Source organism: Tiliqua scincoides, chromosome 7 (genome assembly GCF_035046505.1).
Source record: "Tiliqua scincoides isolate rTilSci1 chromosome 7, rTilSci1.hap2, whole genome shotgun sequence".
Lineage (NCBI taxonomy): Eukaryota > Metazoa > Chordata > Lepidosauria > Squamata > Scincidae > Tiliqua > Tiliqua scincoides.
In genome coordinates, this window is record NC_089827.1 from 19388000 (window position 1) to 19413194 (window position 25195).

The window sequence follows — 25195 nt, forward strand, 5'->3', positions numbered from 1 at the left end:
CTTTCCAGTGCTGATGCAGCTGTGCCAATAGGGCAGGGGTGCTCAAACTTTCAACTTTAGGGATGCTGGACCTTTAACAAGCATATAGAAGAGAGAATTTCAGCAGGTGCAACTTGTCATCCCACAGATGACAAGCTGCACCTGCTGAAATTATCTCTCCTACACAATTTTAAAGGTCCAGGATCCCTAAAGTTGAAAGTTTGAGCACCCCTGCAATAGGGCATGCACTGTGTGCTGGGGGGTGGGGGGGCGGACAACAGTCATGAAGGGCTTCTCAGGTTAAGAGAACATTTGTACTTGCATTGGCAGTGGGTTAGAATTGGGTTGTGAGGTATATTCAGTATTTTGACTGGAAATGTGGTCTACCTTATTATCTGCTTTTGACTGAAAATATTTAAATAATTTCTGATTCTTGAGGAGGAAGAATGTAGGTGGCTCAATGGGAGAAAGGAATAGGTCCGCCCTCCCACTGAACCATCTCCCTATTGGTGAGCCATTTCAGCACGGCTGAATTGATGGGGGGGGCAGGATTGGGTTCCAAGGTATTATGCGTGTAGTTTGTATTTTCACAAAACCACTTTCAAATATGATAGTGCATTCTACATGTTAACAGCACAATCCTATGCATGCCTACTCCAAATTCCCACTTAGTGCAGTGGAATGTACTCCCATAAGAATATAAGAAGAGCCCCACTGGATCAGGCCAATTGCCCATCAAATCCAGCTTCCTGTATCTCAGGGAGCACACAAGACAACAGACCTGCATCCTGTTGCCCTCCCTTGCATCTCAGGTAAGTTTATATAGGATCAAGGTCTAAATTGCTGTTTTGAGACTAGGAGGGCAGGGCTGGAAGGAATGGATTGTATCTGAAGATTCTTAAGACTCCTATTAATATTTAAGTTAGTTATGAGTAACTTAACTCATTTCTTTCAAGGGTGCTTAATCATGACTAACTTTCCATTTGTCTTCTGTGATCTGCTTGTTGTGCAATTACATCAAACTTGATAACTTTGTTTTGATACAGAGGAATCTACGATCACTTGAGCATTTAAATTGTGGACCCCAGACAGGAAGAGGGTGACCTTTCTCCCACACGTGTTTTCTACTCAGAATAAAACTTCACAGTTGCACAATCTCTAAGATTATATCTTTATTTTAGTTTAGTTAAAACATACAATGTTTCATTGAAACAGTGTAGCACTCTCTTTCAACAATTGTAGTTAATTGTTGCTCTAACAATACAGTGTGTATCTATCTAGTATATACAAATAGTATTATTCCAGTACATGAAGGCTTGATAAATTGATTTTTAAAACCAGTCACTGGAAACACCTGCGGCAATTGTACTCTGAAAACCTGAACTTTGTGGACCCAAAAGATGTTCATGTTTATTGAATTGTATGCATTTGTAATAAGGGGCAGTCAAAGGTCCATGCACACAAAAAACTGTGTCCACATGGCAAAATCCTTGCACGCATGGAACTCTGAATGCGTTATAGCCTGTAAAGTCAGGGGCCATGTTCCAAAGCCCATGAAACTAGTTCCAAAGAGATTTTGGACTAACTTGCCTTCAGCAATAACTTCTAACCCTTCATGCCACATAGAAACTGCTTCCAAAACAGATGGTGAGTTTCATAACTGTTTTGTGATATGGTGGCATGGACGCAACAGGGGCAGTTCTTTAGTATTAGTTTGTCCTGCAACTTGATTACACAGAATTTCCAATTTGTAAAGCCATACTATCTCATTGGAAATTTCCATCTAACAGCTCTTTCCTGGATGTGTAACATGAATGAATCATGGATAATAAGAATGCATTAACCATCAATCATAATGAAAGATTATATACATGAACACAAAATCCCAAACCTACATTATATACAATATAATTACAATATATACAGACATTTTATGTACAGAGGCTACCCATAAATACTGAAAAATATGTTTTAACTTCAACAGGTTACTGTTCTATAAATAACATGTTACATTTTCTGAATGAAATAACATGGAAGACAGTAATTTTGAAAGGAGGTGATAAACAGTGGTTGAATTCTGAAACTGCCAGATCAGGTGATACTTTGAAGTCTCCAAAGACCCAAGTTGGGAGCAGATTCAGACACTAGAAATTAACCTAACCTAGTGGTACTCAGTAAAGGTAGCTAGAGAACTTTGTAGTTCTTTTGAATGGAAGAGAGCTGAGAAAGTCATGCACATTGCTCCAGAAAATGATTCAGTATTGTGACCTGATACAAACTATGGAGTGCCATCAGGTTATGTTTTTTTCTCCACCTCTGTTGCTCTTCCAATTGCTGAAGAGAACCAATGAATCTTATGTTATACACTCTCTCAAATGTTAGAGAATAATTTATTAACCATCATCTTTTTGTTTCCAATTCCAGGATTGAAAGTGCAATCCCAAGGATGTCAGAGGTAAGTTCTTTGAATTCAATAGTTCAATAACTATTATAGGATTGTAGCCTTAAATTTTTTTTTTAAAGGAAGCCACATTTATGAGTAAAGAGGAAAAGCTGCCATTTTAAACAGAGAATTCTCCACATGCTAAAAGGAGTATCCAAGGCATTAAACTGAATACCATTAGGCTAGTTCAATATGCGGGGGGGGGGGGGGAAGGAAACATCATTTTCATCATGTTATGTATACCTATATCTGCTATGGATGTATAGTATAATCTATAATCTATTGAAGCCAATGGTAGTTCCAAGGCAAAACCAATAAAAATGGTATCTGATATTATACCAACCAATTGCTTAGAAAACTGTTAATTTCTGAAATGCTAGAATGTTCTCTTTTGGTCATTCAGAGCAAAACTAAGTTCTTATAAAGTACAGGTGCTGTTGTTGTTTACCTGAACGAGAAGAGATGACTGGGACTATTATTCAAGTAAGTTTTATATTGCCCTGCCCAGGATAATGGCTTGGATTCAAATATCAAGCTATTCAGAAAAGGGAAGGTAAAAATTCAGTCACCTTTCACTAAGGCAGGTTTCTATTGACATTGACCTCAATGGAATCAGAATTGCAGCTTAAGGGGTTAGCAGTTGCCATGTAGAAATGCAAACAAAAACCTTTGCATTATTATTTTAAAAACCTAGACAATGGCAGACACCTGCCAAATATGAAAAATGGGCCACGGCTATTTTTAAAAATAAGCTTGTGTTGTTTTGCTAATTACATGCCGTCATTTGATCCCTCTAAACACAACTACAACTTGAAATTAGGTAAATTGGATTTCTAGACTCTTAAGTCAGATGAATGTAGTTGAAAGCAGTCCACAGAGTACTACATTATGAAACTCTAGTCTAGATTCTTATAGAACTACCTTCCCAGCAGTATCTGTTTATACAAAGCAATACTGAATGAATGTACCATATTTCAGCCTGGGACTGAAATGATGCAATGAACATGCAACAGTAAGAAAACAATTAGGGCATCGTATTTCCCTGTTCAGGTGCTCATGAACAGAGGAATCTCCACAGGAAATACCAGAGCCATATTTCCGTCATCCCAACTCTTGACTCATGTATGGGATGCCTTTGCAGGGTAGTCCATGGAATAGGAGGACAGTAAAGACTTGCCATATCCTTGTCTGGTCCCCTCTCATATTCCTTGGATGAGTAAATGAGATTAGGACTGGACAGGAATATGGCACGGTGCACACACATCTCATTCCCCTGAATGGTATGATGGGAAGAAGGTGTTGGAGGAGAGAAACAGGTCTCTGTTATGCCCTATGCCATTACAAAACACTGAACAACACCTGCTTCTTAGGAAAAAAAAGCCAGGTTAAGGCTCATCACAGCACACATCTATTTCAGAAACAAATACATGTGGGATGACAATGTAGTCCATCAAGATCTTTTTTTAAAAGACTATTGTACAGTACCAGTTACATTAGGAATCTCAGTTGCCTTATGAAGAGAGCTTTTACTGCTTTACACCAAATTCTGGTGTATTGTGAATTAGGAATATCACATGCTCAAAGAGAAATAAAAAAATAAAATAATTTAAAATCCAATAACGGATGTAGACTTGATGTTGAAAAATATCGTACAGATTGTGAATACTGTACTGCTAGTAAACAATAGTAGGACCTCACTTTAAAAGATACCAAACAAAACCAAGTAACTCAAAACAAAAAAAAACAGCCAAAGTACGTAACATTAACCCATTTTTGCCCAGCCCACAGGTGTACACATTTAGTCCCTGTTGCATATATGCAATGTTGGGCAGAAATGGCTTAATGAGTTGCAGGTCATATGTTGTCAGTAAAGGGAGCTCCCCATTAATGGCAAATGACCCAGTATAGTTTGGTATGTAATAGCAACCAAATGAAAACAATTTCTTTGTTCTCTAATTGCACTATTGAGTACCTCAAGAAGAGAAATTAGCGGATTGCACTTAGTGAATAGAATCAGCAAGCTGCGAATGCTGCTCTTATGCAGCCCTCATTAATGTCAATGGATTTATTTGGGTGTAGCGCTCCTCAGACTACAGGAGATAGATGCTACGTTTGCAACTTACAGATTGTTTAATACATCATTTACTCTAATGGTGTGAACTTTAAAAGCCATGACAATTTGAGTAAATAGCTACTTGAAAGAGTGTGTCATGGTTTATGTTGGTTGGGTTAGATAGATTACCATGGGGTTTCAACAAATATTTGTTTGGTTTAGATTTCGGACAACTAAGGCTGCAATCCGATACACACTTTCCTGGAAGCAAGCCTCACTGAATACAGTGGGCTACACTTCTGAGTGAACATGCATAGGATTAGTTACCTACAGAACTCCGTTACAGTTTTGAGTGGTTCAAATTAGTTAGCCTTTAGCATAACAGGTTTCAAAAATAATTTTTATGGCCAAAAATATAGCTTTAATGTTATGCCTCTATAGAAAGGCAAAACAGGTTGAATTTAGAACATTGATCAAACAGTTTCAAGGTTTCTTTTTACCCTTATTTGGATCATCAACTTACAAAACCTTTTTCTTAAAGTCAAAATAGTGCTTTTGAGGTCCATAAAATTTTTGGTACAAAAATAATAGTGTTTTTCTCTTTCACTTTCATTGGTTCGCTTACCCTCCCCAGCCCCCCCGCTGTAAACTAACAGATCTCACATCACTTGTTTCCGTTAGGCACATTCAAGTAAATAATAAAATATCCAAGTAACAATGACAAAAGCCAAACATGGCTTGATATAGTTTTACAGAAAAGAGCTGTCCATTCTCTGGAATGGAATAAATAGTCACTTCCCGCAGCCAAAGATTCAGGTGGTTTGATGTTAGTATCCATTCCCATTGTACAGAATAGCTTCTTTTTTATAAAAAAAGTTCACCTATTCTATAGTCGAAAGTACCAGCATCAAAGAATCTGCATTTCAAAGGAAGCCGAATTGCAAAACATGAGTAAGAAGTTCTCTCTTTCAGGAGATGGCTGAATGAATACTGATGTCCACCGTGGATAGTTAATGACCATTGGAAGCAGCATTGTGGGTCCAGTCCAAAATGATCAGGGTAATACTTCCAGTCATCACAAGTACGCCACTAATCAGGAAAAGAGCAGCCTGCAAAGACAGAGAACAAACACAGTGAAGAATTACCACAAACGAAGGCGCCTCAGTACAAAGAACCTATTTATTTATTTGTAAGGAAACTGCATGTACTGCTGTAGCCGAAGCATAGCCGGGTGTGTGTGCGCGCAATAAGTACTACAGGTGCCACAACAGGCCATTTAAGTGGCCCCTCCCACTCACCATTTTCAGCAGTGACAGCAATGCACAGGTGCTCAGCATTGGAGCCAGAATTGGCGAGTGGGAGGCGGCACCTGCAGTACTTCTTGTGCCAACCCCCAGGCTATGCTACCACACTGTAGTTTTCTTTAAATAGTTTTCAGTGTAGTGGCTTCCATAACCAAAAAACAAAAAAAACAAAAAACCCTTACAGGAATCTTGCCTTATTTGTTGTGGGAGAATTATAAAGAAAACTCCCAAGTTAGTCTGAAGTTCTCTTACACATTGGGAAACAGTTGCTTTGGACTGAAACCACAGTTAAGGGCCTGCTCTCAGGAGTATAGAGGCTTTCAATCCCTCACTTTAGAACCATATGAAAACATACTTAGCAACCTACAATATATGGACTGAAGCCAACTTAGAACAGTTAACCTGCTTTGGCCTGCTCTGATTTCAACAGTGTTTGCTTCCATGTAGTAGGCTGAGATTCTAAGTACAGTTGCTTTCATTTCTTTTGGATGAATGGAAAGGAAGAGTCCTTTCTCCAGAGGAATAGTAATTCTAAATGCTATCCACTGACTGCAATCCCAATGAAGGATAATTTGGTTATAAAGGACAACTATGGTGAGGTTATTTCTTAAAAAAAAATACACCCTATCACTGTAGCTTTACATCAGGAGTTTTATACCCTTTTGGGTGCCAAATTTTAAAAAGAGCTAATTAACAGGGTAAAACAAAACAGGAATCCCAAGTTCTAAGACAAACATAGGCAGCAAATTATCTGGAGAGAGAAAGGAAAAAATGAAAAGGCCAGAGAGATTCATGGCAACTTGTATCCCTAGGGAGCTGTGGGCTGGATATAATCACTGTCTTGATGTAGCAAGTAACTTTTAAACATTTGTTTGCTAACATTACAAAAACATTTGCGTTTTACTGGTAGGTGGATATAAGAGCTCCTCCTATGTACTTACCCCAATCTTCTGCACTGATTTCATTGGTTCCTTTTTCACTAACTTAATGTAGAAAGCTGATGGCAGTATAAAGATCAACATGGCGGCAGCAGAGGCACCTGTATTAAAAATCAAGTTTAATTGCACAATTAATTTTCTGTTATACTACTGAGATACGTTTAAATGTTTTAAACAAAGAAAAACCAAGAACAAAAGAACCCTTACCAATGAATCCAAATATATCTCGAATTGTGGGAACAAAGATTACAAGAATATTGGTGAATACCAAAACAGCTAATGTAATGGCAGTGTGGCGGATCCAACTGAATTCTTTCTTTGAACACATCAGTTGTGTGACAGAACTGCGGATCTGTAAAATAAAGATTCATGCATTAGTCTCAAGGGGTCTATAAAGCCATATTCAAAGTCATTTCCCCCCCTAAAACTTCTTGAAATGTCCCTAGAGACACTCATAGGAGACAACTTAGAGACAAAAAAATAGGAGAAACCCTCAATTTTAAAATGTTCTAGTCCTTATGAATAATTAATATAATTAGGTAATCTACCATGGATATGCCAAAGATGTAAAAAACAGCCCTGTGTATCAACACTGCTCTAAGCAAGGGAGACAGCACTCCTTCTCTCACTGGTGCTCTATGCTTTTCTTTATCACCACCCACAAACTCAGATTAGGCATGACAAGGGAGTGGCGACTGTGCTTGACTATTATTTAAGTCAGGTCCCATTTAAATCCAAATAAAATTCAGATTTACCAGCAAGGTGTTTCTTTAGTATTTACATTCAACAATGAAAGGAAAAGAAATTGGGTGTGGGCCACCATAAAGGTTGTGTCTTTCTGTTTTGCATTTTTGTATTATGAATACGTTCTCAGTCGTTTCACTGGAGACAGCAGTGTCTCCTGTATGCTAGTCAGAAATGCAGATTTTTCTCTATTGAAATGAATCAGATCTTAGCATGTTAGAGTTGGAAGGAACCTTGCAGGTCATCTAGTCCAACTTCCTGCTAGTGCAAGTGACTGCAGAAATAGGGCAGCTGACATATGACAGTGCCATCTTCTTTTGATTCTCATTTTAACTGCAAAACTGTAACATTCCAATTTGACAAGGGTAAACTTTTACTTTTGGGGTTTTTTTTCAAACTTAAATGACATGAGAATTAAACCAAATTCAACTGAGAATGAACAGATGAATGCTAAATTAGCTGGATTTCCAAATCACTGTCAGAACTAAAGCACCATGGGTTTTTCCACTTAAGAATTCGCTTACTGGAAAAATCACTACTGGCACAGTAAGAGTCACAGCCATCAGGACAGCTAGACGCACGACCAGAAGAAGAATATCAGATCCCAGGACCGCAGAATATGTATGAAGCAACTCTGGCTCAACATTTCCTGCAAAGAAAAATTACATTTTAACAGATTAGCAATTTTAACAATAGCATATTCGTAATGCAGTAGGAAAGTATTTATACACTGCTTGACATAGACACATGGAACTGGGAAAGTACTACTTTCAAACACTGTGATATAAACTTACGATAATTTAGCAGTGCTCCAAGTGAATCGAATTCTACATTGGATCATACTGGTATGCGTGTTGGTATAAAAAGTGCTTTTTACAGTCCTTTTTAGAAGCCAAAACCATGGCTTCCTCACAAGGAAGCTGCATATAAGGTGGCTATGTGGTACCCCAAAATCTAGAGCCAACTGGGTAAAACTGATACCATTTTTAGATTCAGCACACCAAAAATATCCTAAATTTGTTCAAACATCCTTGACAACTAAAAGTTTTTTTTTTTTGTAGGCCTGTGTATCAACACTGCTCTAAGCAAGGGAGACAGCACTCCTTCTCTCACTGGTGCTCTATGCTTTTCCTTATCACCACCCACAAACTCAGATTAGACAGGACAAGGGAGTGATGACTGTGCTTGACAACAGGCTATTAGATATGCATATTCCTCTGGCTCAACCCACCATTAAAAATAATTGCCGAGATTTGTTATTCACACTTCCAATTATGCTGCTAAACCTTATTTTGTCAATGAAATTTTTAAAAAACAACTTCTTGGTCCCATTAATGGTGATTTTTCACTGGCTGATGAAGATTTTTTTGTTCGTTGGTTAAAGTAGCCATTTCAGTTAAATCAATGCTTCCTTTTGTGCCCATTTTCCCTGCTCATCAGTAAATCACTCATTGGATTTAATAGTTTTTATTCACTGTTATTTTGGATGATTTTGCTATGTTACCTTTGCACTGTTTTAATTGATATAAGCTGCCTTGGGGGGGGGGGCAGAAAAGTGGTGTACAAATCACCAGCTAAATTAATTTTTAAAAATGTACTCATTTAACACAACACTAAACTGCCATATTCTGCTCACTCAATATTCTGAACACCTCTCAGTTCACTTGCTACATGATCCCTAAAAGTGTTAAAACCCATTTTTGCTTAGCACACAGGTGTACACATATGCACGGGTGTACGCATATACGTATGCGTATATGCAACGTTGGGCAGAAACGGCTTAACTAAGAAGTCAGTCCCAGTGAGTAAGCTTCAAATGGCGAGTCAGAACTCCCTGGAATAAATTCCTCAGAAATCAGTTTCTTTAAAAAAGTTCTACATTTCTATGTAGTACTTTTAGGATTAGCAAGCAAGCTCCTCACAGTCCTCACCCAAGATTACAAATAATTTTTTTTAAAGGCACAATATTTAGGGCACAGTCCTCGCACTTATAATGTTTAAGTCTCATTGACTGCAATGGGAGAAGTTAACCTTGACCCATCTAAGATCTGAGTGCTTAGATCTCTCCCACTGAAGTCAAAGCAATATAGGATTCTCCTTTTGGTTTATTTGTGCCCCAAATGTGTAAAGAGTATTTAAGTGTGAAACAGAAGAGGCTAGTTACCATAAAATGTTAGGTAGCCGAAGAGTGCAGCAAGAAGGTACATAAGAAACATGGCAAAAAATGAAACATTGGACACCTTCATCATTCTTCTTCGGCTTCGGCTATTTGAAAGGAAACAAATGGATTATTATTTCTGAAATTCATGTGTCCATTATGGTGTTATCTTCTATTAAACATGCACAATGAATATTAAGTCGTACCTTTTTAATTCTTCGTAAATAGGAAGAATGGCAGGATGGCAGACAAAGGAAAACGTTAGGATTGGTATGGCATAGACAGTCTGGAAAACACAAAAATGCACTTATGACTATTTTTTTATAACATCAACATTCAAGATGTTAAATCAGTTTCTTAGGAACTTGGTTATTCCTGCAAATTCATTTTTTTGGTTACTGATCAGCAAACTATCATGGTCACTTCAAGTCAATTCTGCCATTAAAAAGGTCTTCATTCATCTTTTTAGGTGAATTGTTTCATGGCTCAAATCTTATCTATGATGTGGAACTATAGGCAAACTCTCTGACACAATGGCTAGGAGAACTGAATTCTACTTGCCAAATATTGTCCTTATTCTCACTTCCTACTTTTAGGGGAAGCCCTATGATATGTGAAATATTCCATTGTGGATGAATACTCATAACAATACTGACAGATTATTACCTCTGTACAGTATGTGTTTTCACAAAAGGAAACAATCCCATTCCACTGGAATCCAAATGAAATAAATGGGAATACTGACACCTTTTACCAACAGAGTATGGCCCTAATGCAGTGTTGCTCAAGGCTGGTCTTCTGCCGTACCACTTCACATGATCCACCTATTCAAAGTACCACCAGACGTAACTGGTGATGACATTGTCACATGTTACTTCTAGGCTGGGAGTCCAGATGCAACATGACAAACACCAGTAAGAGGCTCAGGGTGGGCTTTTTTGAGAGTGGAAAAACATGCTTAGGAGCTCTGCCCGCCGAGTCAAGCCTTCTACCAGTTTGTTGTGTTACGTTTATGGTCTTGCTGCCAGGAGACAGGGGTCCTGCGAATATCACCAGACATCCCCCTAAGTACCACTGGTGGTACCCATACCACTGGTTGAGAAACACTGCTCTAAAGCTCTTTGAGGTGCAGGTGGAAGCTTCCTTACTGCCTTGCTTAGATGACTGCATACCCGTGTATCTTATATTTAGCATACAGCTATGAAAATGCATTTGCTCTAGTAGAGTTAAAAGAACAAGCACTTACTTCACATTCCTAGTTATGTGCATGCTAAGTCACTCACTGTCTTGGAATTTAAGAAAAAAGATGCTCAATGCCTCACAGTTCTCTTCCATATAAATAAAGGGCAATGGGAGACCGCCTGGGAATACTGGGTGCTGTAGGCTTATTAACCATTAACAGAGCACTGAAACTTATAGTGATTTTGCAAAACTGTTAAAAGTCTAAAGTCAAGGAGGTCCTGAAATAGATAAACTTAAATGATCCTATTTCTAATTTGCATATAGGAATTACTTCCCTTTTTTGCCTTTAATTTTTTTTTTTTACCTGTGAATTAATAATGAAATACTTTGGTGTGCACACATCATCAGTAGTTGCATTGAGTTCTGTTCCATGAACAAGCCCAGTAGTTGACAGATGCTCCAGGGTGATGTTCAGAGTTGCATTAACTATATCATGGTCCAGTCCACACGGAATCTGAAATTTCTTGCAAATGACCTGATAAGAATGACCACAATACGGCTTGTTACTTTCACTGAATAAAATTCGTTTTAGATCTAATGACTGAATATCTTCAATCATTTACAATTTCACTTGAATTCAGTATGCTAAGTAGAGAAGAAAAAAAAGGTACACTTACAACAATAAGGAAGAACACCATGCACAGCAAGGAAAATCCACTGGTGTAACCCAGATAACCTGTAATAAAAGAAATATTTTACCATTAAACTAATTGAACACATCTACTACTGTGATCTGCATGTCTCCAAAGTAGGTTTTTGCATCAATATGGATTTGCAGGAATAGGCATAGTAATGTGTTGATTCAATATCAAATTACAACTGGATCATAGGCAGTAATTGAGTAATTTTTATTGAGTAACTGGGTTTTCCTTTAAGTTTTTCCATTCTAACATTAGAATGCTTTCAGGTCTCATAACCAATGCATGTATATTGCCTACTTGGAAGGCTTGAGAAAGTCACATTCATTTATCCGTGCATGCACAAGGAGGAGAAATATAGAATTGCCTCCCAAATCAGAAATGTTTTGCATGGGTACCAAGGGGAATTAGCATTATTTTCCAACATTTACATTTTTATGTAAAAATCCATATTTACTTACCTAAATTTTTCAGCAGTGACAAAGGAAGAATGAGCACCAAGGATACCAGAATAACCAAATAATCACCATTGAGATACCATTCTCTGCAAGAAAAACAAACCATGCAGTTAAAAGATTTATTTAAAACATATGTTTACCACCCTTCTAAGATGTATTCTCCAAGAGAGTTTACAATTAAAACAAAACCAGGAAGCTAAAATAATGCATGGTGATCACAATTACAATTTAAAACAGCCTAAGGTTCTATCAGAATAACAAAGACACTGATTAGAACCTGGTGACTCTCAGTATGATTCCTTGCTATGGATATGTAATGGCCTACTGGGGGTGGAGTGTTTATTTTTGTGTGTGTGTCAACAAGGAAACCTCTCTAATGCAAAAAAGATTTCTCTTTGCTGCACTGAATTAATGAGATAGAGTTCCAATAATATGCTGGAAGACTGAGATCTCAGTCCAAGGTATGTTTACTCAGAAGTCACCTCAAGGTTCAGTGGGGTTCATTTTCCACTATGCATGCTCAGCATAAATCAACACCCTGTATTCAGCCAAGATTAAGACCCAATTCTCCAGAGTGGCACAACTGCCAAAAGTTATGCTGTTGACTCCCACCCTCATCTGGTCCCTGTTCGTCAATGCTATAGATTACTGGTCCCTGTTCGTTACTGCTGTAGATTACTATTTTGGAAAAGGAAACAAAACTCCTTTTCTAGGAAAGACTATACATGTGTCAAATAGGCCACTCAAGGAGGTGGCAAACAAATGCAGATAAACAACTATCTCTTCTCTTTGTCAATAGGCTGCATTTAAGAATGTAAAGAAACCCTCAGACAACCCTGTTTGTAGGAAGCCTGCAAGTTTCTTGCCAAGCAATTCAAACACTTACCCTGTACTCTCCTCAATGTTCGTGAATGCCTTGATGACCAACGGCAACTCATATTTCACTATGTAGAGGTAGCTTGACATAGCTGCAAGTAAACAACATTGATCATTACAAATACAAAACATGGCACATGAGAAGACTCACAAAACGAATTCACACTGCCATTTTGACTATTTTACAAAACTAGAGAAGGAGCCATTTTAGATCATAGAGTGCAAAAAGAGAGGTGTTCAAAGGTCCCTACCTCCAATGTTCTGCATTGTGATAGAGCCAGATGCTGCTAGTTTTCCAGCCATGCCAAAGGCCTTCATTCCCAGTTGCTCATATAATAAAGACCCTATGACCACAGAAAACAGAAAAGTTGTGAGTGAATAAGTCACAAAGGAGGGGGGGGGGAAAGAGGCAAATTTCCTCAAAAATTGGTATTGTCATACCTCCTTCATTGGCAGTCTTCAAGAGGAGGTGAACAGAATACAAGGATAATACGGACACAACACTTAGAAGAATTCTAAAAAGAAAATTCACAATTATCAGTTTAATTGCAATGAATATGTTATTGGATTGCAACAAAAAAGTGTAATTAAAATATATGGGGCTTGATTCCTGCAAAAGGTTAACCACTTTTGTCCCACTGATTTAAATAGGCGAAATGTAAACATATGCTTAGTTTTTTCTATTGCAATCAGTGGCATTTAAAACTGCTAAACTTTGCATGCTCAAAGTAAATGATATATATTAAAATAAAACTGCTCTTCACTGTGGGTCAGGTTACAATCTATGGATCAGGTGCAGAAGAGAGCAAACCAAATGATTACTGCACTGGGGCGCCTCCCATATGAGGAAAGGCTACAGTGTTTAGGGCTCTTCAGTCTAGAAAAAAAAGGCACCTGAGGGGGAACACGATTGAGCTGCACAAAATTATGCAGGGGATGGATAGCATGAATGGAGGGAACACCAGAACCAGGAGACATCCACTAAAATTGAGTGTCAGGAGAGTTAGAACAGATAAAAGTAAATATTTATTTATCCAGCCTGTAATTAGTCTGTGGAACTCCTTGTCACAGGATGTGGTGATGACACCTGGTCTGGGTGCCTTTAAAAGGGAACTGGACAGATTTCTAGAAGAAAACTCCATCACAGGTTACAAACTGTGATGGGTTTGTGCAACCTCCTGGGTTTAGAAATAGGCTATCACAGAAGGCCAGTTGCAAGGGAGTGGCACCAGGATGCAGGTCTCTTGTTGTCTTGTGTGCTCCCTGAGGCATCTGCTAGGTCACTGTGAGATACGGGAAGCTGAACTAGTTGGGCCTTTGGCCTGATCCAGCAGGACTCTTCTTATGTTATTATGTATGCTAACAAACTTGCAATTCCAAAATCAGGAGTCACGCTATGTTGAATGGGATTTACTCCCAGGTAAGTGAGGATAGGATTGAAACCTAGACATGTGCACTTTGCAAAATGCAAAAATGCTTAATTACAGTTGAACTGGGCCTTCTGTGTTCAAATGATTTGCAGCCCAATCATATACATGCTTATTTAAGTCCCACTTTGTTCCACAAAGCTTATTCCCGAATAAGGGTGCCATAGACCCAGTGATGAAGCTAGAGGGGGTGAAAAGCACTAAGTTTTGCAGGGAGCCTCACCTCAGCATCCAAATGGTCCCTCCCCCTCCACTTCAGAGTCATTCTGGGCAGTGGAGCAAAATGGAGGCATTTGCCTCTGTTTTGCTCCCACTGCCTGGAATGGCTCCAAAGGGGAGGGGGAGGGACTGTTTGCAAGCCATGGTGTGGCTCCTGGCAAAACAGAGCGCTTTGCACCCCCTCTAGCTACGCCACTGCACAGTCCTATTCAACTCAATGGCATAAACCGGTTGCCTACCCAAGTATTCCATAACTGGTGCGCACAATTTTAACTTTGTGCCCATTTCTTCTAAGTGTAGTGATATTCTAAAAGAGCAAAACAGCAAATGCTTTCAGAATTCACATACACAAATCCCGACAACATCATTTTAATCAAGGATAGTAATACTTACAGAAAGAGAGCAATTCCAGTGTTTGCCATGGCATAAGAAAGGCCAAGGATGCCACTTCCAACAATAGCATTGCTCAGATTAAATACTGACATTCCAAAGGAAGTAGTTCCTGGGTGCTGTGAAGAAAAAAAAGTGTTGAGTGATTAATGATTAGGCCAGAATCAATTGTCTGAGAATTGCTTTAACTTGAATCAAAAATGGTCTTCACTGTATCACATATAAACACCTTGGGGGAGGGGGAATCAATGTGCCTATTTTTAAAAGATTACTGCTTACTTCATATTCAGTTTCGTATTTCTTCTTTCCGGTATTGGGTTCAAGTAAGAAGTTTTGGTTTTCTGGATCCATGTCTACATAATGGCTGTGAAGGGGAGAGTAGAAGTGGTTTTAAATATTATCAACAATGTTCCACTTAAAACAAACAGAAAACAGGCAGGGGATTGGACTAGATTACCTTGCAGGCACTTTCCAAACTATGTAAACAGTTTTGATTTTTCAGCTGTAGATCCCATTGATTTTAATGGAGTTTATTTCTGAATAAAGTGTGCTTAGGTTTTTAAAATATTTTGAAAAAAAAAATTATGCTTGATGCGTATGTTGTATGTAAACAATAAAATATTGATCAGCCTTAGGTTTTTTTTAACCGACATAACTGGGAATCAAGGCTGATCTCCACTTCTATTGAAATCAATGAGATAGTAAATACTGATGTTAAAGGGAGGTGAATTATGCCCCGCAAATAAAAGCAATGCAGAGAAACCTCTTCTGACCTCTTCATAGCAGCTGGTTTTGTTGGGTAGGGGTAGTTGAAGTCACTGCAGCTGGAGCTTGGGTAAGGTGGGTAGGAGTAATTGAAGTCATTGCTGTTGGAACTGTAGCTGCTGCTGTCTTCATCAGGGGAAGTGTTGAGCTTGCCTGTCTCGGCTTGGCTCATGATGGGATGCGTTCTTAGGGACCCGAAGAAGCCCGAAGTTTAATTATTTGGGTTGGCGGCAACTGCTCAGGCTCTTCTTGATCTTTTGTCCTTGGCTGCTGGACTTGCCTTGTCTGCGAAGGTAAAAAGGCAGCGTCAATACTGCAGTGGTCTCCCAAACTGGGTCACGTGAGCAGCAGTGGCTGCTGTTGCTGCTCCTCGGCTCACCGCGGCTGATTCATCAACAGCCAGGCAGGCAAGTGGAAAAGTACCAGCAGGAAAGGGAGGGGAATGGAAAGGAAAAGTACAGGACAGCAGAACAAAGATAATCTCTAGCTACAACAGCCCACGCTACAGGGAGATAAGGAGGCGGTGGGAAAGGCCAGTGGGCAAAATGTATACATATATTTTATTCCTAGCAAGGTATTCTGACCTAAATAGCAAAACCATACACTGCTTTTTCGTATTTAAGTCAGACATGTGTCTGTCTAGCACTTTCAAAGGTCAGACTAATGCCAATGGTGGGGGGAAAAATTTGCACATTAGATACAAGAAAGTCAATTTACACAAAACCACCACACACAGGTTCAGAAGTGAACAGACTCCACCCCGGCTCCTCCTCTGCCTGAACTGAAAATGATGCAACCCAATCCAGAGATTGTCACATTCTCTTTCTTTACCTGACCTGCGGTCTTTTTTTTTTTTTTTTTAAAACAAATCTTTTCCTTACTGCTTTCCCTTCGCCTCCTTCACCAGGATCCAGGCATTTTAAAATGGAAAAATGCGAATCAGTCACAAGACTGCACCACCAGCGCATGGAATTGGCGCACTGGCCAGAATGCGCTGTGGGAATCACCGCTATTTTGAGGATATTTTTAAAAAATCAGACGTACAGATGTAAAATGAGAATTTATGAGCTAAGGAATTAAACATTTTGGGACTTGCAATTATGATAAAGCCACTGAAACATGTGGAAAAGGGAGAGGAAAAAAAGGGCATCATCAGCGTCTCTCTTTAAGGCGCTGCTAGGATGCAGCAATATTCGTGGGTTTTCCTCCTCCTCACCCCCCCTCCCGTTTACACGGGTCTCACACCATCTTACATAAAAGAAAGACATTTTCTACTTAGCCACAACCTTATGAAAAACCATCCAGCCTCCTCCCACCCACTCCCAACCCCAGAAACACATCCAAAGCCAGGGATTTACCTGTACCGACGAAGCTTTAAAATCTGTGCTTTTTTTGAAGGATCAGGAGATCTTCGAGGAGATGGTGACTTAAATGAGGCCGGATTTCAAATAAATCCTTAAATAGTCACAATTTCAAGGCCCAGTAAGGGAAAAAAAATATATAGTTTCTACAAACAATCAGGCTTTTTAAAAGCCGATATAAAGTAAGAATAATTTACTGTGATGAAATTAAATAACAACAACAACAACAACAACAACGAAGAGCGAGGTCAAGGGGATTTGAGGTATGCGGGTTCAGCCCTTGCCCAGCTTGCTACCAGGGATGCGGAAAGATGCTGTCCCGGAACGCTGCGCTCTGCTCTGAGGAATGCCTCGCCGCGCAGCTTCTTTTGGAGGAGGAGGGATGCTCCCGCGTCACAGGAGGCGGCGCGCCAAGAGGAGGAGAAGGGCGAGCCTTGGGTAGCAACGTGCAGAGATTCTTCTTTGTATACCAACACAGAGCTGGGTGGCTCCGCCCCGCGCTCTCTCTCCCCCCCCCACTCCTCCCATTGCCACAGTGACACTGTTACCCGGAGGAACCTCCCCTTTCCCGCACAAAGGGAGATAGCGAGGCTGCTGAAAACCTACCCTGCTGCGCAGAGGGTCTTCCAAAAGCGCTGGGCATCCTTGGCATGGCTTTTCCAGTCCTCCCTCTTGAGCTCAGGTTGGAAAGCTGGCATCGCTGGGAGCGGATGCCAAGTGAGTGACTTCTCCTCTGAGAGATGGTGTTCCAGTCCTCCTTGCGCCCCTTTGTCGCGCAGATTGGAAAGCTGGCATCGTTGGAAGTGTGCCAAGTGTGGCCAAGTGTGGAAGTGTGGCATCGTTGGAACGTGTGTGAGGCAGAGCCACGCGTTCTCGGACTCAGTTTCCCAGCGGGTAAAATCTGGAGGGGAAACCGGCCAGGTCAACTGGAAAGCATACACAACCCAGCAGAGCTCTAGAATACAGTACCATGACACAGTTCCAACTAACCTGTACAATTCCTGCTCAGTATGTCCACTTAGGCTGCAATCCTATACACACTGACCTGGGAGTAAGCTCCATTGAGCATAGTGGGAGTTACTACTTAGTAGGCATGTATAGGATTGCACTGTTAGTATATGTAGGAATAGGTACACCAGGGACAGACAGAAGATATGGGGGGGGGAGAATGGTGACAAAAGGCAAAGTTTCACGGTGACAGGGTGACATCCGAAGAACAGCCCTGTGCGACTTACAAACAGGTCTCCAAAATGTCAAATCATTTGCTGTATAACAGGGTGGCCAAACTGTGAGGCAGGCCACTGTGAGATACAGGAAGCCGGACTAAATGGGCCTTTAGCCTGATCCAGCAGGGCTCTTCTTATGTTCTTATAAACTGCAACTCACCTGCAGCTCTTTGACATATAATGTGCAGCTTGTCGGAAATACGTTGGCTGAGCTCCTTTCTGCATCACAATTAATATCAAAGGTAAATAAAACATTTACAAGCTCTTTAATGATTTACAACCCAATCCTATCCACACTTTCCTGGGAGTAAGCCCCATTGACTTTAATGGGGCTTACTTCTGCGTAGACATGCATAGGTTTAGGCTGTTACCGGGTATACACTGAGAGTCCACTAGATTAAAACATAAGTTTAATGTTCATGGTGAGTGAATATAGTTAAGAATTTAAATGATTCTTAAATATTGCAGCTCTCAAACACCTGAAGTTCATCATACATTAAGCTAGTTTGGCCACACCTTCTCTACAACTCTTGCCCATTAGTACCATCATGGCTAAATAAAACTTTGATATAATAATCAATGTATGTCATGTTGTAATTCTATAGTTTATGAACAGATCGAGCTGTGAGTCATTCTACATCTAATTAAACACCTCGTCACAATTTTCATTTCAGCCTCTGGTGGTATTCATATCACATGATTATGATATAAAATTTTCCAAGAGGAAAACAGTATCAGATGCCTTGACTTGCGCATTTAACATCATTACTCACTTTTTAAAGGAACAATGCAGCATACTTACAGATTATGGATACAGGATACAGAGTAATCTCTAAATTAAAGTATTTTCAAAAAAAATAGACAATAAGCATCACATTCATTTTAAATTCAGATTTTCATTCACTTCTTCTGAGCAAAATTTTCTTTCAACTCTCCCACTGGGCGAAAAATATTTCATTCTTTGTGTGCTAATTTTCTGTGTCTTGGGGGGGAAGCTAACATTTTTGCAATTAGCCTTCCCACCTTTTAAATAATAAAATAAATTATATTGAACTTTCTTATCCTCTGCATCATCAATGCATTGATCATTGTCTCAGAAAAGAGCATTTGAGAAGGTAGGTCAAGAATCTAAGACAGTGGTGAGTTGCCTGTGGGTTATTTGAAAGAAGCTCCTGGCACCCACCAAAGCCTCTGTTGTTTAACCATGTTACTTGATATTAAATGACAATAAGAGTTGAACAATATTATTGGAAATCCATTGATTTCTTGTAACTAAGAATGATGTACATAGAACTTTGTCACTGTTCTCTTTCTGACTTGTGGGTTAAGTCACATAAGAACCTATTCTGCCTGGTGGTAAATGATGATATTGGGTAGTGAACGCAGTGTTGAATTTGGTGCCAGTTAATCAAAGTAGTATTTCTTGCTTCTCTCTCATTCTTACTCTCCCCCCATCCACCCAACATGTGGAAGTATTACATATAGAAAGATTTCACTCACACATAGGTGCATCATAGGTGTTGAGATCTTTACACAACTGACAAAAATTTGGTATAAATTAGGGATGCTTCCAGAATTTTCTAAATTTTAATGCATATGTGCACTTCTGGGCATTGGTACAATATTGCAGAGAAAAGCAAACGTGATTAATTAAAACTATCTTGATGCAATTGTATGTCTGATCAAATCAATATTGATCTTTTGCAGTTTTTTTAATCAATGCACACACACACATATTAGTAACACAGAGAAGACGATACAAATGTGCTGAAGGAATTGAATGCTGATGCTAACTAAACGTTCTCCAATCCCAACATTTTTAGAAAATCTCTTAAAACCAAAATTCAAGAGAAGGAACACAGGGCAGAACACTATAAAGAAATGAAATGGTAGAAAACTTCTAAACACTAAACGAAAAATCACCACCCTGAATGCTAGAAAAATGTGAAAGTGGAACTTTTTATGCCCCTTGCTTGAAACCAATATCTACCTGACAATAATAACAGTGAATCATATCATTGATATATCAATAATATCAATTAATAATATCAATGAGTGTTACAGTTCCCCTTTGCTCTTAGGAGAGGGATTTGTAATATCTGAAAACAGAACAAGACAACATAAAGGCATGCAAGAGTTTCCACTTCACCTACAGTCCTCAAACTGGAAGATATTCAACGACAACAAGAAACAGATCCATATTTGAAGACTGCACACTTTATTTTCTATTATACAAGAGCTAGTTGAACCCCAACTCCATTGAATTCAGGCCAAGGACAATTCAGCCATCCCATGTATCCTGGTGATGTTCACATATTTATTCACTCAAGAGGACCACACCACGATGCTAGTTCCTGGAAAGCATTTTTGTCACATTGTCAGCCCAAAACGTGTAATTGAGAGATCATACATGCAAACCTAAAGTGTACCAGCAATGCGCATTGCCAGAAGTACTTTCATCACCTCCAGTGTTTTAATTTGCTCTCTCTGACCCTTCCTCCCCAACTAGGTTGTGTCCCAAACATCCATCAAACAAGAAAAAAACACTTATTTTAACTACTTGGGTCCCCCCCCCCCATCTTCTTGTCCTAAATCTTTCAGATGTTTCCCTTTTGGGATTCCCCCATCTGACAGGTTAATGTGTACCTCAGCCTCTAGCTCAGTGATTTTCAACCACTGTGGTGTGGCACATAGGTGTACTCTGAATGGTCTGCACGTGTGCCTCAGAAGTTTGAGAGACGGCCATTCATTAGTAGGGCCATTGGGGGATGTGAGCCCCCACTTGTGGTGCGGTATGCCTTGTCAATTGTCAAATAAACTGATGGTGTGCCTTGACAATTTTAGCACCTTGTTAAGGTGCCATGAAGTGAAAAAGGTTGAAGATGGCTGCTCTAGGGACCCAGTTTATGTCTACACACTACTCTCTACTAACACAGGTAGGCACAGCCCTCCTTTCAAGTGCTCCCTGTGCCCCTCCTAGAGTAAACCCCTCTCTGTTTTTCTCCACAGTGGAAACTCAACACCTCAAAGGAGAGCCTGTGTGAATATCACATGGCGCCACAGAGCTCCCTGAGGGGGATACAGTCCTTGTAAGGCTTTGGGCTGCCCAGAGCTCCCCTCAAGTGGGTGGAAGGGAAGCCAGGCAGGCAGAGAGCTGGGTTTCCCCCCTCAGCTTGGAGGAGGGGGTTGGACAAGGACAGCTGTGCCACACACGTCTTGTTCCCTCCTTCCCCCCCCCCGCACAGAGGCGCCCCCAGCACTGAGATGCGCCACCAGGGGTGGAACAAAAGCGCACGGTGGGAGACACGCATGTCTACATTACCCTGCACCTCCAATTCGGAAGGCACCCCCGTGCTTCCCCCCTCCCCTTGGCTGAATGTTCTGGAAAAGGAAGAAGGGGGGGGACTTGTGGCTGCGCGCGCAGCAGCGAAATTCTGCAAATTTTCCATTGCTACCAGGAGCGCCAGGCGTGCGCGCTCCCTGCAGCGCGCGCGCCCTGCCCGCCGCCTCTGCCTGGGACCATGTGAATGGTTGAGTCAGGCATCCTCGCCCGGGGCGGGGCGGGCGGGGCGGGGCAGGTGGGTTCAAAGCGCGCGCCGCCCTCCTGGCTACTGCAAGAATCTTGTGCGCAACACCGCCAATTAACGTAGACCCCCGAGAGAAGCCGGCAGGTCCTGGCTTGTGCAAGGCGCATTCTCAGACTGTGCGTGTGCGTTGCGCTCCCTCTCCGCTTCCTAGTTCCCATGGGCAAAAAAAGAAAGAAAGAAAGCAGCAGGTGCTTTTCTTGGGTGAGGAGACAGATCCACTGATAGCCTCGCCCACTTAAGCCCAGGTGTGGTGGGTGGGGAGGCAGGTGAGGCAGAGCCTCCCCGTGTCCCACTGGAGTCCTTCAAAAAGCACCACCGCCCTGTGAGGCGCCCAAGCACCCACAACCCACGTGCAGGGATGTGTGGTGGGCAGAGCCTCCCCATGACCCACCAGAGCCCTTCAAAAAGCGTCACCACCATGTGAGGCACCCAGAACCTATGTGCTCTGCGTGGCTTCGAAGGACTGTAGTGGGGAGGCTCTGCCTCACCTGCCTCCCCACTCACTACACGTCCCTGCACGTGGGTTGTGGATGCTTGGGCACCTCACATGGTGGCAGCACTTTTCAAAGGACTCCGGTGGGGAGATTATGCCTCACCTGCCTCTCCACCCACCACACATCTCTGCACGTAGGTCATGGGTGTTTGGGTGCCTCACACGGTGGCAGTGCTTTTCGAAGGACTCCGGTGGAGACGCTCTGCCTCCCCACCCACCACACGCGCAGAGCGCAGGGGTTGTGGGTGCTTGGGTGCTTTGCAGGGCAGCAGCGCTTTGCGAAGGACTGTGGTGGAGAGGCTCTGCCTCACCTGCCTCCCACCACACGCGCAGAGCGCAGGGGTTGTGGGTATTTGGGTGCCTTGCAGGGCAGCAGCGCTTTTTGAAGGACTCTGGTGGGGAGGCTCTGCCTCACTTGCCTCACCTGCTTCTCCACCCACCGCATGTCCCTGCTTAACCCATTTCTGCCCAGCCCACAGGTGTACACACTTGATCCTTTTTGCACATATACAATGTTGAGCAGAAATGGCTTAAAACCTTATTGCTTTTAACCTGTATCCCAAGTGTCCAAATATTCAAATATTAAAAGCACATGATGGATGATGCAATTATGACAGGAAATGGAAATAACACTGATTGCAAGGCACCCTTTTGAACAACCAAGTTCCAACATTTTTAAATTTGTTTTTTCTCCCACCACCCCTTTCCATGGCTGATGTGTGTAGTACAGTCACAACCCACCAACCTGAGAACCCCTGCCCTTTTTAAGGGGCAAGGAAGGGGGGGAAGGTAGAATCATGATCCCCAGGAGCATGCTGCTGCAGGGGAAGGGGGGCTATTTTTTACCTTTACTAACATGCTGCTGGGGTCCTGCAGAGCACTGTGTAGGCCCGCCCCTGCACCCTGGCAGTATGTTAGTAAAGGTAAGGAACAGTCCCCCTTTTCCCACAGCAGATGACATTGCTACTTTCCACCCTGCCAACCAAAGTTTGAGAATCCATGTTATAGTGCATAAGAACAGTCCCACTGAATCAGGCCATAGGTCCCTCTAGTCCAGCTTCCTGTATCTCACAGTGGTCCACCATATCTCACAGCGGCCCACCATGTGGATTTTGATTGTGATTATTATTATTAATTATTATTAACAGTATTTATATACCGCTTTTCAACAAAAAGTTCACAAAGCGGTTTACAGAGAAAAATCAAACAACTAACGGCTCCTGATTACCTTTATGGGGCATAGAGCTATATACAATATTAAACAACTGTGAGCTTCCTTTGAATGCCTGAGACAGGATGAGATTTCAGTCCAAAGAAATAAATGAATAAAAAGGCGAATTTAATTTAGGCAATTGCAGTGGGATGATTCACAGCCAATTTTTAGTGCTTGTCTGCACATAACACTCTTGGGCACTGGATTACAGTTGCCAGATCAAAGTTTGCGAAATGGGATGTTGCATCAGAAATCTGATATCTCCTTTTTGGAGGTGTGGTGTTCAGGGGAGGCATCTGTAGTGTTAAAAATGGTTATGATAAAGTACAACTGCACAAAAATAAATAAAGCCTTGTATAACAATGAAATCCATGTACAGGAGGCAACACCTCTACACCATCAAGCCTGCATTTGTAAAATTGAGCTGGTCATTCCAGTTACCATGGGAAATGCTCTTGATCTACATCAAGTGCAGTTTCTGATACTTGTAGGAAAATTTATTGCATGATAGGCAGGATTTGGGTGGTCAGTTCTACTAAGTTATATGGCTGGACAATGGGAAGCTTGCCACAGAGATGCTAGTCCTTATTGTAAGTCTTGTTGCAAGGCAAGATCAGAAATGAACAACAGTGTTGAAGGATGAAAATTGCAATGGAGGATTTGGAGAACCTGGTGCACACTTGTTTCTTCAAGTATGCACTGACTTTGCAACCACTGATGGGTGAATCAAGAGGAACTAGGCTGCCTTTGAGTACAACTTCTTCAGTCTGGTCTCTACAGCCATTGTGGTCAAGCATGTCAGTAGCCAGTGCTTTGAAAAATGTACACCAACATGGAAATTGTTTTCACAACTGAGAGCTGTGGTTAGAAGATAATCCAATTTCTCATATTTAGTGTTTGCATAAATACAAATCATAAAAATGATAAGGCTCTTTCATGAAGTCAGTAAAACAAATATGGCAAAGCATGCTCCCTTTTTTGCTAAAAATTACAAGCATAGTTGTTTAAGTAAGTAATGGGTGTAAATATTTTTGGAACACAGTATTATCTGTGGTCAAAAAAACTTGCCTTTTCAGGCCCTGGTATGTTATACAAATTACTGTATTTCATGTAAGACAGGTTAGGTTGACCTGTTTGCTTAGATTTGTTTTTAATACCATTTCAGAACTTGTAATAACCTTAACTGAGCATAAGCAGGGCATTTTTGGAAAAAGCTTAAACTTAGCAGAGGAATGTATTTTGGGGGGTATAAACTTAATTGATTTGTGGGACAAAGGCTGTGATAATGTCCATGGCAAGAAAGGTGTTGTGCTTTTGCAGATAATTTAATGAAAAACTAAAGCTGGGACATGTGTAAGCTGCACATTTGCTGCACATACCATGGTAGCATCAAGTTTAATATATTAAAAATAAAATATTGAAATGAATGGGGATCTACCTGAAACTGGTTCATGACCCACCTAGTGGGTCCTGAACCAGTTTGAGAAACACTGCTATGGGGGACTGTGATGACCAAGAGAGGTGTAAGAGGGAGGTACTGCCAAGGCACTGGGAGAGTCCAATTAATCATGGAGGTTGCCCATTCAGCAATGCTACTTCAGCCAAGGCATCACTTTTCAGAGCACCTCTCAGCTGCTCACCAGTGAAGTGACACCTCAACAGAAGCAGCGCTTCTGAAAAG

The 25195-nt window shown here is 41.0% G+C and overlaps 1 protein-coding gene across 1 annotated transcript; it reads right to left on the reverse strand.

The window, feature by feature from the left end:
• Positions 1-1126: 1126 nt before the first annotated feature.
• SLC38A2 (solute carrier family 38 member 2) lies at positions 1127-17319 on the reverse strand. Its single transcript, XM_066633957.1, has 16 exons — positions 16993-17319; positions 15643-15919; positions 15149-15233; positions 14873-14988; positions 13275-13348; positions 13085-13177; positions 12844-12925; positions 11961-12043; positions 11479-11537; positions 11166-11336; positions 9826-9905; positions 9626-9726; positions 7986-8110; positions 6925-7069; positions 6721-6818; positions 1127-5584 (listed from the first exon to the last, which is right to left on the reverse strand). Exons 2-16 carry the CDS (start codon positions 15804-15806, stop codon positions 5486-5488), a joined length of 1575 nt encoding a protein of 524 aa, XP_066490054.1. The 5' UTR covers positions 15807-15919; positions 16993-17319; the 3' UTR covers positions 1127-5485.
• Positions 17320-25195: the final 7876 nt, after the last annotated feature.